The sequence below is a fragment of the Nothobranchius furzeri genome, chromosome 4 (assembly GCF_043380555.1).
Source record: "Nothobranchius furzeri strain GRZ-AD chromosome 4, NfurGRZ-RIMD1, whole genome shotgun sequence".
Lineage (NCBI taxonomy): Eukaryota > Metazoa > Chordata > Actinopteri > Cyprinodontiformes > Nothobranchiidae > Nothobranchius > Nothobranchius furzeri.
The window spans coordinates 64,636,493-64,649,517 of record NC_091744.1 but is presented as its reverse complement, the minus strand read 5'-3'; the positions used below and the strand labels follow the sequence as shown (position 1 = coordinate 64,649,517).

Sequence of the window (13,025 nt, the reverse complement as noted above, 5' to 3'; positions counted from 1 at the left end):
TTATAATCAGTTTGATCATTGAGAATAAAAATGGTATTCAACAGGAAGTCCATCATTAAATAAATGTTTGAATCCTGAGAGGCATTTGTTAATATAAACTATGGTTGATTTGCATGATTTAAGCCTAAACGTGTTTAAATGCATCAATCTTTTATGCCAGCCCTTGTAGGGAGGTTGTGCTTTTGAAATAACCCAGAATCCTCTGTGGTGGAGTTGTTAAAAACTTTTTCACACTCATCTCATTCTTAAACTTCCGTCAACTTCAAGTTTTACAGCTGTATTGTGGTAAGTGTTTGTGGGAAGTGAAACCTTCAGTTCAATCAGCCGTGGAGACGTGAAGTGTTCTTTGAGCCACAGAGGCTGAGCTGAGAGAATAATGCAGTCATGCACCGTGCGCCCAAAGGAACAAATTAAAACAGCCACAATCTTGTCTAAACATGTAACATTTGCAGTTGTGCTTTATGCACTTGCTGGTTTTACTGCAGTTGTGCTGAGGTTTGTCTGTGCAGCAGTGCACAACTTCAGCAATAAGGATGTACAACGGACCTCTGCTGAACATGCTGGACATGTCACTAGTCCAGCACAGGGACACACAGAGACAAATGAGACTCACAGCCAGTCACATGACTGTGATAACAGGGTAACATAAATGCAGCAAGACTTGACTGAGTTTGCATTTCCTTATAAATCTAAGCTCCTCACTGACTAACACATTTTGGTACCAACAACGGTTCAAAACAAAGTCCCATGGTTGAGTTATTTAACCAACAGACCCCTAAATATCCTCTCTTGAGCTCAGATAATGTCATATTTTTATATCGTGTCACTTATAAAATGCAGAAAGGCAGAAAGACAGACTTGTGCTTCGTCATAGTCCGTCCCTGGATCTTTCAAATTGCATTAAATTGCCTCTTCATACTGACACCCACACTAAAATAAGGTTTTCTATTAAGCTGGGATCCAGTTTCAGCGTTGGCTGACAGATTAAGGGAACTATTGGCCTGAACAGCAGCAAAGACCTAAAGCACATAGAATACTTTTCACTAAAACAGCCTTGATTGTCTTTGTGCAGCAGAAGATGTCAAAGATACCTACGTGGAGGAGACTGAAGTGAGCACGAATGAAACCAGAGCAGACCCAACCTTCCTGCTTCAGAAGCCCATCAGCCGTGCAAAATTAGGAACTCGCACAGATTCACTTCAGGTGAGCAACACTGTTATTTCTAATGAACCTTTTTGGCAAATAATTAATAAAATAGATTGTAAAAAAAAAAACACTGAAAATTTTCATCTGAAATTCCCACAGGAAAAGAATCGATCCGACTCCTCTGGGCTGTTTTTCCGAGATGGAAAAAAGAGGATTGATTACATCCTGGTTTACAAGAAGTCCAGCCCACAGGTGGAAAAGAGGTGCACGTTTGAGAAGAACCTACGAGCCGAGGGCCTCATGCTGGAGAAGGAGGTTTGGTCTGAAAACATTAAAATCCGTTGTTTATTTCCTGAAGTTTTTGCTTTCAAACCTTTATTTTATTTTTTAATTTAAAGCCCTCAATGACAAACAATGACATCATGTTTGTGAAGATCCACGCTCCGTGGGACACGCTCTGCAAATATGCAGAGCAGATGAACATCCGAATGCCTTTCAGGTAACTGTTGTTAAAGATAAATCAGAAAGTTTACCTTCAGGAATTTCTGCTGTCTAACGTATATTTCCTTTCCTTTTTTATTTCAGAAAAAAATGCTACTTTACAGATTGGAAGCGCAAAACCCTGGGAAGGTGATGTTTATAGTTTCAGTGCATCTGCTGCATGCTGAGACAAAAGCTGTGGATCTGGTTTTAAGAACCTCTTAGTGAGGAACAGAGAAAGGAAGTAGCTGTCCTTTGCAATCAACACAGCCACTGGTAATTAGTGGTGGTAATTACGCAGCACTCAGAAGGTCTTTGGAAGAGTTGTAATTAGAAATCCAGCCTCCTTGTGTTGCACAGATAAAAAGCAGCAAAATACATAAAAGTTTTTTTTCTTAAAAAACATAAAATATATTTATATAATTTTCTAAACTTTTACAAAAAACTCATCAAGTTTCTCGCTAACGGTACGAAACAGTGTCTCACCTACTTTTGGCTGTGTCTTTCAGTGCAGATACGTGGAGCTGCACAGGCTCATTTGCATGCTATTTATAGACCAGTGCACTTGTGTGCTTTGATGTGGTGTTCAAACTCTGCAGAGATTTAAATTTCTATTGTTGTTCCTCCATGGGATGCTGATAGAAACAGACAGACAACAACGCATACGGCACAGTTTTTTTTAGTTTGAGCATCTCGGGTTATTAAAGGAAAGACTTTATCTTCTGCAACTTCACACTTAATGGGTTTTCTTGATGGCGATATTGACTGATGAACCTGTTAATTTTGTCAGAGTTGGCAGGAAGTGGTGCTACACTAATGCATTACATCACTGTGTTAATACAAAGCCTATAATATAGGCTTCCAGAATCTATTTTATTTCATAGCGTAGGAAACTAATCATCCCAAGATCCTAAAACCCTGGATTTGAGGCGTACCTGGCTGCAGCCTGCAGAACAGACTGAGATTTATTGCAAACTACAGAATCCTGCCCACCGTGATTTAATTTGGCTTTGATGTGGATTAACTGCAGACACTGGGCAGATAGAAATGTCGAGTGTGATTGGATACCTCTGGAATCAGAGCTGGATTTACAGGCAGAATATTGCAGAACATTTTTCTATCTTTTCAAGAAATTAAATATGAAACTAATTTAGTCCATGGGGCTGCATGGTGGCACAGTGGTTAGCACTGTTGCCTCGCAGCACGAAGGTTGCAGGTTTGAAACTCGGCTCGGCTGCGGCCTTTCTGCGTGGAGTTGTGTGTTCTCCCCGTGCATGCGTGGGTTTTTCCCCGGGTACTCCGGTTTCCCCATCGACATAAATATATGGACAATGGGTTTCCATAGGCTCCAATAACAAGTTTTTCTGCTAAAATGGGAGGTGGACACCACCGCCATTTTGACCGTGTCACAGGTTCCGTCAAGCCCAGACAATTCCATAAAAGGGAAGAGAGGTGGAGCTGAGGGTAGGGCTGTAAGGCTGTAATCGACTGACGACACCCGGTCGAACTAGCTACAAGCTAACCTGAAGCTAACCCAAAGCTAATGCGGAGGTGGGAGCTAAGCTAACGGAGGTAGAAACCTAGCTACAACCGGAATTAACTGTGCACAACACCAGAGCTTCTGAGTCAGAGATAAGCCGGGCTGACCGCTGGGTAAAACTGGGTGGAACAGGTGGAACACAGAGGTCTCAGAGACCTCCACAAGCCGGCAGCCGCACAGCAGACAAGTGCCGCTGCAATCTGAGATGCACAGAGCTGCCGCTGGGGAGAACCGGGTGGAAAGGTTTCCATCCCAGAGCTCCACAAGCCGTCAGCCCGCGCAGCACACAGAAGCCGCGATCAGACAGAGATGCGCCGAGCTGCGGGGAGAAGTGGCGTATTTTGGCAGTTCTGGCTTGCCATAAGAACCAGCCGTCAGCCCGCGCAGCTAACAGAAGCCGCGATCAGACAGATGCGCCGAGCTGCTGGGAGAACCAGCCGTCAGCCCGCGCGCAGCAAACAGAAGCCGCGATCAGACAGAGATGGACCGGGCTGCGGGGAGGGGATAAGGGTGGAAAACATCGGTCTCCTGAGAGCTCCACAAGCCGATAGTCAGAAGGAACCCAGCTCCACCAACATGTTATATTTCAACCCATTTTCTAAAGTGCAGCATTATGTTAAATGCACTGGGTTTTACCTTATTACATTTAAATTTCATGGTTAAACAGTACATGTTAAAATCTAAGCTCAGCTCGGCAGTGACCTAAAATACATAAATATAATTTTACTTACTGAAAAAAATGAAGTGGAGACTCCTTGGACGCTCTATTAGTGCAATTAATGCCACAGCAAGTCATTTTGTCCAACAATTGCACAAATAATATCCAAAAAGAATACACAAACACAGAGACTCAAAATCCCGGAGCAGTTTCCAAGCCAGACCGAGGCTCTTCTGAGGCCTTTCCACGGAGCTAGCTCTGTGGTCACGTGGGTCTGATGCTCATTAATTATACAGAATTTTAGGCTTTTAATACACTTAAACAGAAGAGTGAGAAAAAAATTCACCCCCCTCAGAGTTGTCATGAGTGTAAACTAGATCATTTAAACCAAAAACATGTTTTGGTACCAGGCTGTAAACATGTTTATTTCTGCTGTGAAATTGGTATTTTTAACATGGGAGTCAATGAGGATTTGCTCGTTTCTGACACCGGCCCCCAGCGGATGAGGGTGGAACTGCAATTTATTTAACTTCCGGGTTTGACTCAATTTCAGAGCTGCATTGTGGGGGCCTGGGTTTCCCCCACAGACCACAACATGCCCTATAGTATGGCGTCAGAATTCCGCCATACCTCGTGCACGCGTCTTGTCCACATCACGCGTGCGAACGGGACTCACATCATTACATCACTCTCCTTATCTCTAATATAGTCCACAAGGGTGCAGAATTCACACTATAAGAGCCAAATGGGGACATCTTCTGTTTTTTCCCCATTTTTGTCGAAATTAAACCTCACACCAGAACAACTTCTGTATAAAACAAAAGTTTAGTTGCACATCGAACGTACTATGTCTGCCTTATGTTGATAGCATTCAGTCCCACAAAATTAAAGTTATAAAATTGAAGATTTTTTATTATTTCCCTGGTCTTTCGTATTTTTGCTCTGAACATGTAATACTACTGAGAAATCCCCACCTTTTTAATATGTTGATGTTCACAATGACAACAGTTTTCTAAGTGGAGTTACATTTGAACCACAGAAAAGGCTGAGAGAGGCTAATGTTTGACTTGTTGGAAGCGTGGCGCCGTCAGTCATGAAATACGACTAGATTTATAGATTCAAGTGAATGTGAGTCGTTTTGCTGTCATATTCTGGCTCCAAACAGACTTTACTGACACAGTTAATGAGAGTGTTTTGGGTCTACTTGCCATAAAAGTCACGTTTTCATGCATCTGCTACATCATGGAGGCAGACTCTAATCAATAAAATCTCTCAGACTGAATCATTATCACCACAGGTTGGTTTTTCATAATATGAATGAAAGGTTAGGACATAAAATAAATAGAATAGTGATCGTTTACATACAGGAGTAACTGCTTTAACTCTGTACATTTTTCTCATAGTTTCCAAGAATGAAGACCATTTCTGTTAACTTTTAAAAGAAAATTCTACCTGATCAATCATTTGTTTTACGTGTTTCTTACACAATGAAACATTAAGAAACACACTTTGACAGCTTGTTGACTAAATGTCATCATTGCCTTGCATAAGAAGCCCACAAAGTTCAATAAAACGCTCCAGAGCAACAAATGTGTTTTCCTCAGGAATCTTGTCATTAGACAGCCAATTTCTGAGTTTTTTTTTTCTGTGAATCAATTTTCTGTCAGATGATCAAACACTTGATCACACTAAATAAGCTCAACAAACAAGTCAACTGCCTGCGTGGACCTTCTGTCTATAGATTTGTTGTCCCCCTAGGGGAGTCTAAATCAAGTTTAACACAGCTCCAGTTATCATTTTCCACTGGAAGCCTGAAAGTTGACTCACTAAATTCTCAACTTTTAATTTCTCATGTGTCTGACTCTTTAAAAGGTCTTAGATGGATTATAAGGAAGATTTTTACTCACGTTTTTGCTCCCCAAGACATAAACACTAATGACTTCAGTAACTTTACTCAACTTTAGCAGCCCAAAGTCATTTTAGCTGACCCCACCCTCAGAATATCATAGAAGCTGTTTCTATGTTTTTAAAAAGGAGAAATATCACAGTTTTTTTTACAATAGGTGTTTTGGTGTACTGTCACTTTATGATTTATGTAACTTTATTATTTCAAATAATGTGGAAAATTCTGCTAGACAAACAAAAGGTAAATCTAAAACCTAAATGGCACTTTTCGGATTCTGCCACTTTGCTTGTGTGGTCATGCTCCCTCTTTTGGTCTAAGTTTGTTTGTTTTTGCAACTAAATGTCCTCTAATAAAGAAGTGTTACACCAACACCATACCCAATACCCAGTGGGATGCAAACGTTTTGCAGCCTTGTTAATCTTCATGATTTCCTTTAGAAATCGTTGGTTGTCACGATAAAAATTTAAGTTAAGTATGTCATATAGGAGACACACACAGGATGTTTGAGAAGTGAAACAACATTTATAGGACGTACAGAAAGTGTGCAATAATTGTTTAAACAAAATTAGGCTGGTGCATAAATTTGGGCACTGTTGTCATTTTATTGATTACAAAACATTTAGAACAAATTATTGGAACTCAAAATTGGTTTGGTAAGCTCAGTGACCCTTGACCTCCATAAACAGGTGAATCCAATCATGAGAAAGAGTGTTTAAGGGGTCAGTTGGAGGATTCCCTCCTCTCTGAATATTTTCTGAAGAACAGCAACATGGGGGTCTCAGAACAACTCTCACCTGAGCTGAAAACGAAGATTGTTCACCATCATGGTTTAGGGGAAAGATACAGAAGGCTGTCTCAGAGACTTCAGCTGTCTGTTTCCACAGTTAGGTGTGTATTGAGGAAATGGAAGACCACAGGCACAGTTCAAGTTAAGGCTCGAAGTTGCAGACCAAGAAAAATCTCAGATAAACAGGAGCAAAGAAAAACGAGAACAGTCAGAGTCAACCCACAGACCAGCACCACAGACCTACAACATCATCTTGCTGCAGATGGTCACTGTGAATCGTTCAACTATTCATTGCACTTTACACAAGGAGATGCTGCTTGTGAGAATGATGCAGAGGAAGCCTTTTCTCCACCCGAAGCCAAACAGAGCTGTTTGAGGTATGCTAAAGCACATTTAGACAAGCCTGCTTCATTCTGCAATAAGGTGCTGTGGACTGATGAAACTAAAACTGAGTTATTTGGGTATAACAAGGGGTGTTATGCATGGAAGATAAAGGACACAGCAAGAAAAGACCAAGACAAACACCTGCTACCTACAGTAAAACATGGTGGTGGCTCCATAATGCTGTGGGGCTTTATGGCCAGTGCAGGGACTGGGAATCTTGTTAAAGTTGAAAGACACATCAGTGACAAAGCTGAAGCTTCACCGGGGCTGGATCTTTCAACAAAACAACGACCCTAAACACTCCTCAACATCTACTGAGGCATTCATGCTGAGGAACAAGTAGAACATTCTGGAACGGCCATCTCAGTCCCTAGACCTGAATATTATTGAAAATTTGTGGTGTGAGTTAAAGAGAGCTGTCCATGCTCAGAAGCATCAAACCTGATGAACTAGATATGTTTTGTAAAGAAGAATGATCCAAAACACCTTCAGCCAGGATCCAGACTCTCACTGGAAGCTATAGGGAGCTTTTAGAAGCTGTTATTTCAGCAAAAGAAGGATCTACTACTTATCGAGTTATTTATTTTTAGTGGTGCCCAAATGTATGCACCTGCTTAATTTTGTTTAAACAATTATTGCACACTTTATTTAAATCTTAACTTCATTTTATTTCCTCAAATACCACTGTGTGTGTGTCTCTTAAATGATATATTTATCTGAATTTTTTGTATCATAACCAATGATTTATAAAGGAAAATCATGAAGAATAACAAGGCTGCACACTTTTGCATCCCATTGTACGTAAGTTAGGATGCTACACAATGCTGGTATTTTACATGATTGTAGAAATACGTTTTATTCATAAAATTGGTGCATGTTTTCAGAGATGTGGATTTTAATTAGTGACGTTATGATGAAAAACGCCTATTTTTCTGGGAATGAGTTAGTGGGTCCCAGGCTCATATATTACTGTATAAACATTTATCGTTGTCTTCTTCCTCCGCTTATTCGGGTCCAGGTCGCGGGGGCAGCATCCCAACTAGGGAGCTCCAGACCGTCCACTCCCCGCCACCTCCACTAGCTCCTCCGGCAGGACCCCAAGGCGTTCCCGGACCAGATTGGAGATGTAACCTCTCCAACGTGTCCTGGGTCGACCCGGGAGCCTCCTGCCGGCAGGACATGCCCGAAACACCTCCCCGGGGAGGCGCCCAGGGGGCATTCTGACCAGATGCCCAAACCACCTCAACTGACTCCTTTCGATCCAGAGGAGCAGCGGTTCTACTCCGAGTCCCTCCCGAATGGCCGAGCTCCTCACCCTATCTCTAAGGCTGAGCCCGGCCACCCTACGGAGGAAACTCATTCCGGCCGCTTGTATCCGCGATCTCGTTCTTTCGGTCATTACCCAAAGTTCATGGCCATAGGTGAGGATTGGGACGTAGATCGACCGGTAAATCGAGAGCCTGGCTTTCTGGCTCGGCTCCCTCTTCACCATGACAGATCGGCTCAGCGTCCGCATCACTGCAGACACTGAACCAATCCGCCTTTCGATCTCCCGATCCCTCCTACCCTCACTCGTGAACAAGACCCCGAGATACTTAAACTCCTCCACTTGAGGTAGGACCTCTCCCCTGACCCGGAGTTGGCAAGCCACCCTTTTCCGGTCGAGAACCATGGTCTCAGATTTGGAGGTGCTGATCCTCATCCCAGCCGCTTCACACTCCGCCACGAACCTACCCAGCAAGAGCTGAAGGTCAGAGCTGGATGAAGCTAGGAGGACCACATCATCCGCAAAAAGCAGAGACGAGATTCTCCTGGCACCAAACTCGACACACTTCACACCACGGCTGCATCTAGAAATTCTGTCCATAAAGGTAATGAATAGAACCGGTGACAAAGGGCAGCCCTGGCGGAGTCCAACCCTCACCGGGAACAGGTCCTTACTACCGGCTATGCGGACCAAACTCACGCTCCTCTGGTAAAGGGACTGAATGGCCCTTAACAGAAAGCCACCCACCCCATACTCCTGGAGCGTCCCCCACAGGGTGCCCCTGGGGACACGGTCATAAGCCTTCTCCAAATCCACAAAACACATGTGGATTGGTTGGGCAAACTCCCATGCCCCCTCCATCACCCTTGCAGGGGTATAGAGCTGGTCCACAGTTCCACGGCCAGGACGAAAACCACATTGCTCCTCCTCAATCTGAGATTCAACTATCGATCGGACCCTCCTCTCCAGTACCTTGGAGTAGACCATTCCAGGGAGGCTGAGGAGTGTGATCCCCCTATAGTTGGAACACACCCTCAGGTCACCCTTCTTAAAGATGGGGACCACCACCGCGGTCTGCCTCTCCACAGGAACTGCCCCCGATGACCACGCAATGTTGCAGAGACGTGTCAACCACGACGGCCCTACAACAGCCATAGCCTTGAGATACCCAGGACGAATCTCATCCACCCCCGGGGCGTCGCCGCTGTGTAGTTGTTTGACAACCTCAGCAACTTCTGCCCCTGAGATTGGACAGTCCATCCCCAGGTCTCCCGGCTCTGGTTCCTCCTCGGAATGCGCGTAGGTGGGATTGAGGAGCTCCTCAACGTAATCCTTCCACCGTCTGACTATAGCTCCAGTTGACGTCAGCAGCTCCCCATCCCCACTGTAAACAGTGTGAGCGAGTTGCTGCCTCTCTCTCCTGAGGCGCCGGACAGTTTGCCAGAATCTCTTTGGAGCCGATCGATATTCTTTCTCCATGGCCTCACCAAACTCCTCCCACGCCCGAGATTTTGCCTCGGCAACTGCCACTGCTGCACCCCGCTTGGCTATCCGGTACCTGTCTGCTGCCTCCGGAGACCCACAGACCAGCCACCCCCTGCAGGCCTCCTTCTTCAGGCTGATGGCTCCCTCAACCTCTGGTGTCCACCAGCAGGTACAGGGGTTGCCACTACGACTGGCACCTGCCACCTTGCGACCACAGCTAGCAACAGCCGCCTCAACAATCGCAGAGTGGAACAAGGCCCACTCGGGGTCAATGTCCCCCACTGCTCTCGGGACGCGGTCAAAGCTCTGCCGGAGGTGGGAGTTGAAGACCGTCTTGACAGGTTCTTCTGCCAGGCGTTCCCAGCAGACCCTCACTATGCGTTTGGGTCTGCCAGGTCTACGCGGCATCTTCCCCTGCCATCTGATCCAACTCACCACCAGGTGGTGATCAGTTGACAGCTCCGCTCCTCTCTTCACTTGGGTGTCTAAAACATACGGCCGCAGGTCAGATGATACGACTACAAAGTCTATCATCGACCTGCGACCTAGGCTGCCCTGGTACCATGTGTACCGATGGGCATCCTTATGTTCAAACATGGTGTTCATTATGGCCAAACTGCGGCTTGCACAGAAGTCCAATAACGAAGCACCACTCGAGTTCAGATCAGGAGGGCCGTTCTTCCCAATCACACCCCTCCAGGTCATGCTGTCAATGCCCACGTGAGCATTGAAGTCCCCCAGCAGGACAGTGGAGTCCCCTGATGGAGCACTATCTAGCACTCGTCCCAGGGACTCCAAAAAGGGTGGGTACTCTGAACTGATATTTGGCCCATAAGCACAAACAACAGTCAGGACCCGTTCCCCGACCCGAAGGCGCAGGGAAGCTACCCTCTCATCCCCCGGGGTAAACCCCAACACACAGGCAGAGTCTTGGGGCTAACAAAAAGCCAACCCCAGCCCTCCGCCTCTCACCCGGAGAAACTCCAGCAAAGTAGAGTGTCCAACCCCTCTCAAGGACTTGGGTTCCAGAGCCAATGCTATGTGTCAAGGTGAGTCCGACTATATCTAGCCGGTACCGCTCAACCTCTGCCACAAGCTCCTGCTCCTTCCCCGCTAGCGAGGTGACGTTCCATGTCCAAAAAAACCAGTTTCCTTGTCCGGGGATCGGACCACCAAGGCTCCCGCCTCGGTCTGCCACCCGATCCACACTGCACCGGACCCTTCATGTTCCTCCTGCAGGTGGTGGGTCCACAGTTGGATGAGCCCATGTATCCGGTTCGGGCTGGGCCGGGCCCCATAGGCGAAAGCCCGGCCACCAGGTTTTTGCTCACGGGCCCCAACCCCAGGCCTGGCTCCAGGGTGGGACCCCAGTAACCCTCCGGGCCGGGTACTCTGACTATTTGATTGTAAATCCATGAAAGATCCTCTGAACCGTTCTTTGTCTCACCCTTCACCTAAGACCAATTTGTCATGGGAGACCCTACCAGGGGCACAAAGTGCCCCAGAACACATAGCTCCTAGGATCATTAGGGCACTCAAACTCCTCCACCACGATAAGGTGACGGTTCAAGGAGGAGGTATAAACATTTATATATTATATAACAACCAGCAGAACTGTTCCAAATGTTCACATAGATGTGTTTGTGATGGTGGAATGAGGCTACAAAGGGGTTAGCCATAATTTCACATAAAAAAAACTGTCATCATGAAAATCAGTGCTGTTATTCCTTGTTTGTCTGTGCACCTCTGCAGCAGGTTTCATCTGAGATGTCAGCAGATAAAAGGCTGGCTTCCCAAAAATCCTATGAAACTGGACAAAGAGGCTCTGCCTGACCTGGAGGAAACAGACTGCTACACAGCTCCCTTCAGCAGAGCACGCATGCATCAGTAAGAAGTCCTGCCATGACAGGAACCCACACGCACAAACTCACTGTCACAAGTAATGCTAGTGTCTGTATGGATAGCATTAGTGATCAAATATCCCTCGCATCTATCACATCTGTTTGTGTTCTGAGTTCATCCTGTTAGATTTGGAACGCAGGAAAAAATATGTATATTTTATAACATTCAGCCTTTGACTCAGAAGTCAGAGAGTTGATCATAAATAAGACATCAGAGTGCTGCAGCAGCTGTCCATTAAATAATTCTCTTCTATTTATTTATATCCTTTAAAATTTTCTTTGAGAAAAGACACAACGTCTAATTTCCATTTTTCTTTTCTTTTGGCTGCTTAGTTGCTTTATCGGTAAAATAATGATGCAGGAATGAGCAGAAACCCACAACATTGCACCATGAATTGTGTTTTAATGAACTGTCATGACTGACCATCTCTTATGGGATGGTACTGATACAGTGTGTTGTGATAAATTACTGATTACTGTTGTTTCTGTGCAGTTTCACCATCAACAACAGAGAGACGTTCTTCTCAAACTCCACCAGAAGCAGGATAGTCCATCATGTGCTGCAGCGTACCAAGTACGAAGACGGGAAATCAAAGATGGGTACGGTGCTGTGCTTAATTTGTCCTCGCCTTCCTAAACCATATCCACTCCTGCAGCTGCTTCTGTGCCACAATGTGCAAACATCCATCACTTTCAGGATGGGTGAAATATGAAGAGTGTTTATTTCCTCAAATGATTTATTTATTGTTTTTGTATGAATTTGACTTCAGCAAATGCTGTGGGCAGCTTATCATTTAAAGTAGTTGTTAACTTTAAATACAATGCCCGAGTTTTATTTTTCTTTGATATTTTTTACTGTTACCTAATTATTTAATCTTTTACTCAATAGATTTTGGCCTCAGATCACAGGAGCATACAAATTAAAATGATTATTTTATACCAGTGACCAGATAGGCCTGGCCACGAGTCCTTTTCACGTCTTCTCTGTCCTCCTCCTGCTCTCACTTTCTGCAGTTCTTGTCAAAGACTGGCAGGACAAATAACTAGTGCTGTCCTGGAGTAAGGACTGTTTTCACACCTGCAGTCAGTTTACTTTGCAACCACTGCAGCAAAGAGAAATCAGTGAGAAGTTTCTTTTAATGTGTTGCTGTTTAAAGTCTATAGTTCTGACTGTGAATGTCTTGGTTTCATCAAGTCTGTCACTGGACTCCAGGTTCTATTAATAACCAATCCTGAATTTTTAATGTAGGTTTCTTGTGTTATTTTGGGAGGTGATCTGTTCCTCCTTTGAGATATCCTGCTTTCTTTTACTGCAGGCATCAACCGTTTACTGGGCAACAACACGTACGAGGCGGCGTTTCCTCCACATGAGGTGGGCGGATTGTAATGTAAAGTGAAAAGTTTTCAAATTTGACAATAATTAAACAATAATTTCTGCAAGATGTTAGCAGCATAAAATGTTAGAGAGGTG

The 13,025-nt window shown here is 44.8% G+C and overlaps 1 protein-coding gene across 4 annotated transcripts in view; it reads left to right on the top strand.

Moving 5' to 3' along the window:
* Positions 1–13,025, top strand: part of ano3 (anoctamin 3) — a 38,531-nt gene that overhangs the window by 15,803 nt on the left and 9,703 nt on the right. For 2 of the 4 annotated variants that reach the window (XM_015964257.3, XM_015964260.3), the window contains exons 3-9: positions 1,073–1,203; positions 1,306–1,461; positions 1,545–1,645; positions 1,732–1,776; positions 11,406–11,540; positions 12,048–12,154; positions 12,871–12,926. In XM_015964257.3, coding sequence (XP_015819743.1) covers positions 1,073–1,203; positions 1,306–1,461; positions 1,545–1,645; positions 1,732–1,776; positions 11,406–11,540; positions 12,048–12,154; positions 12,871–12,926 — 731 coding nt within the window. The remainder of the gene's footprint in view (positions 1–1,072; positions 1,204–1,305; positions 1,462–1,544; positions 1,646–1,731; positions 1,777–11,405; positions 11,541–12,047; positions 12,155–12,870; positions 12,927–13,025) is intronic. The other 2 variants (XM_015964259.3, XM_015964258.3) reach the window with 2 other exon arrangements.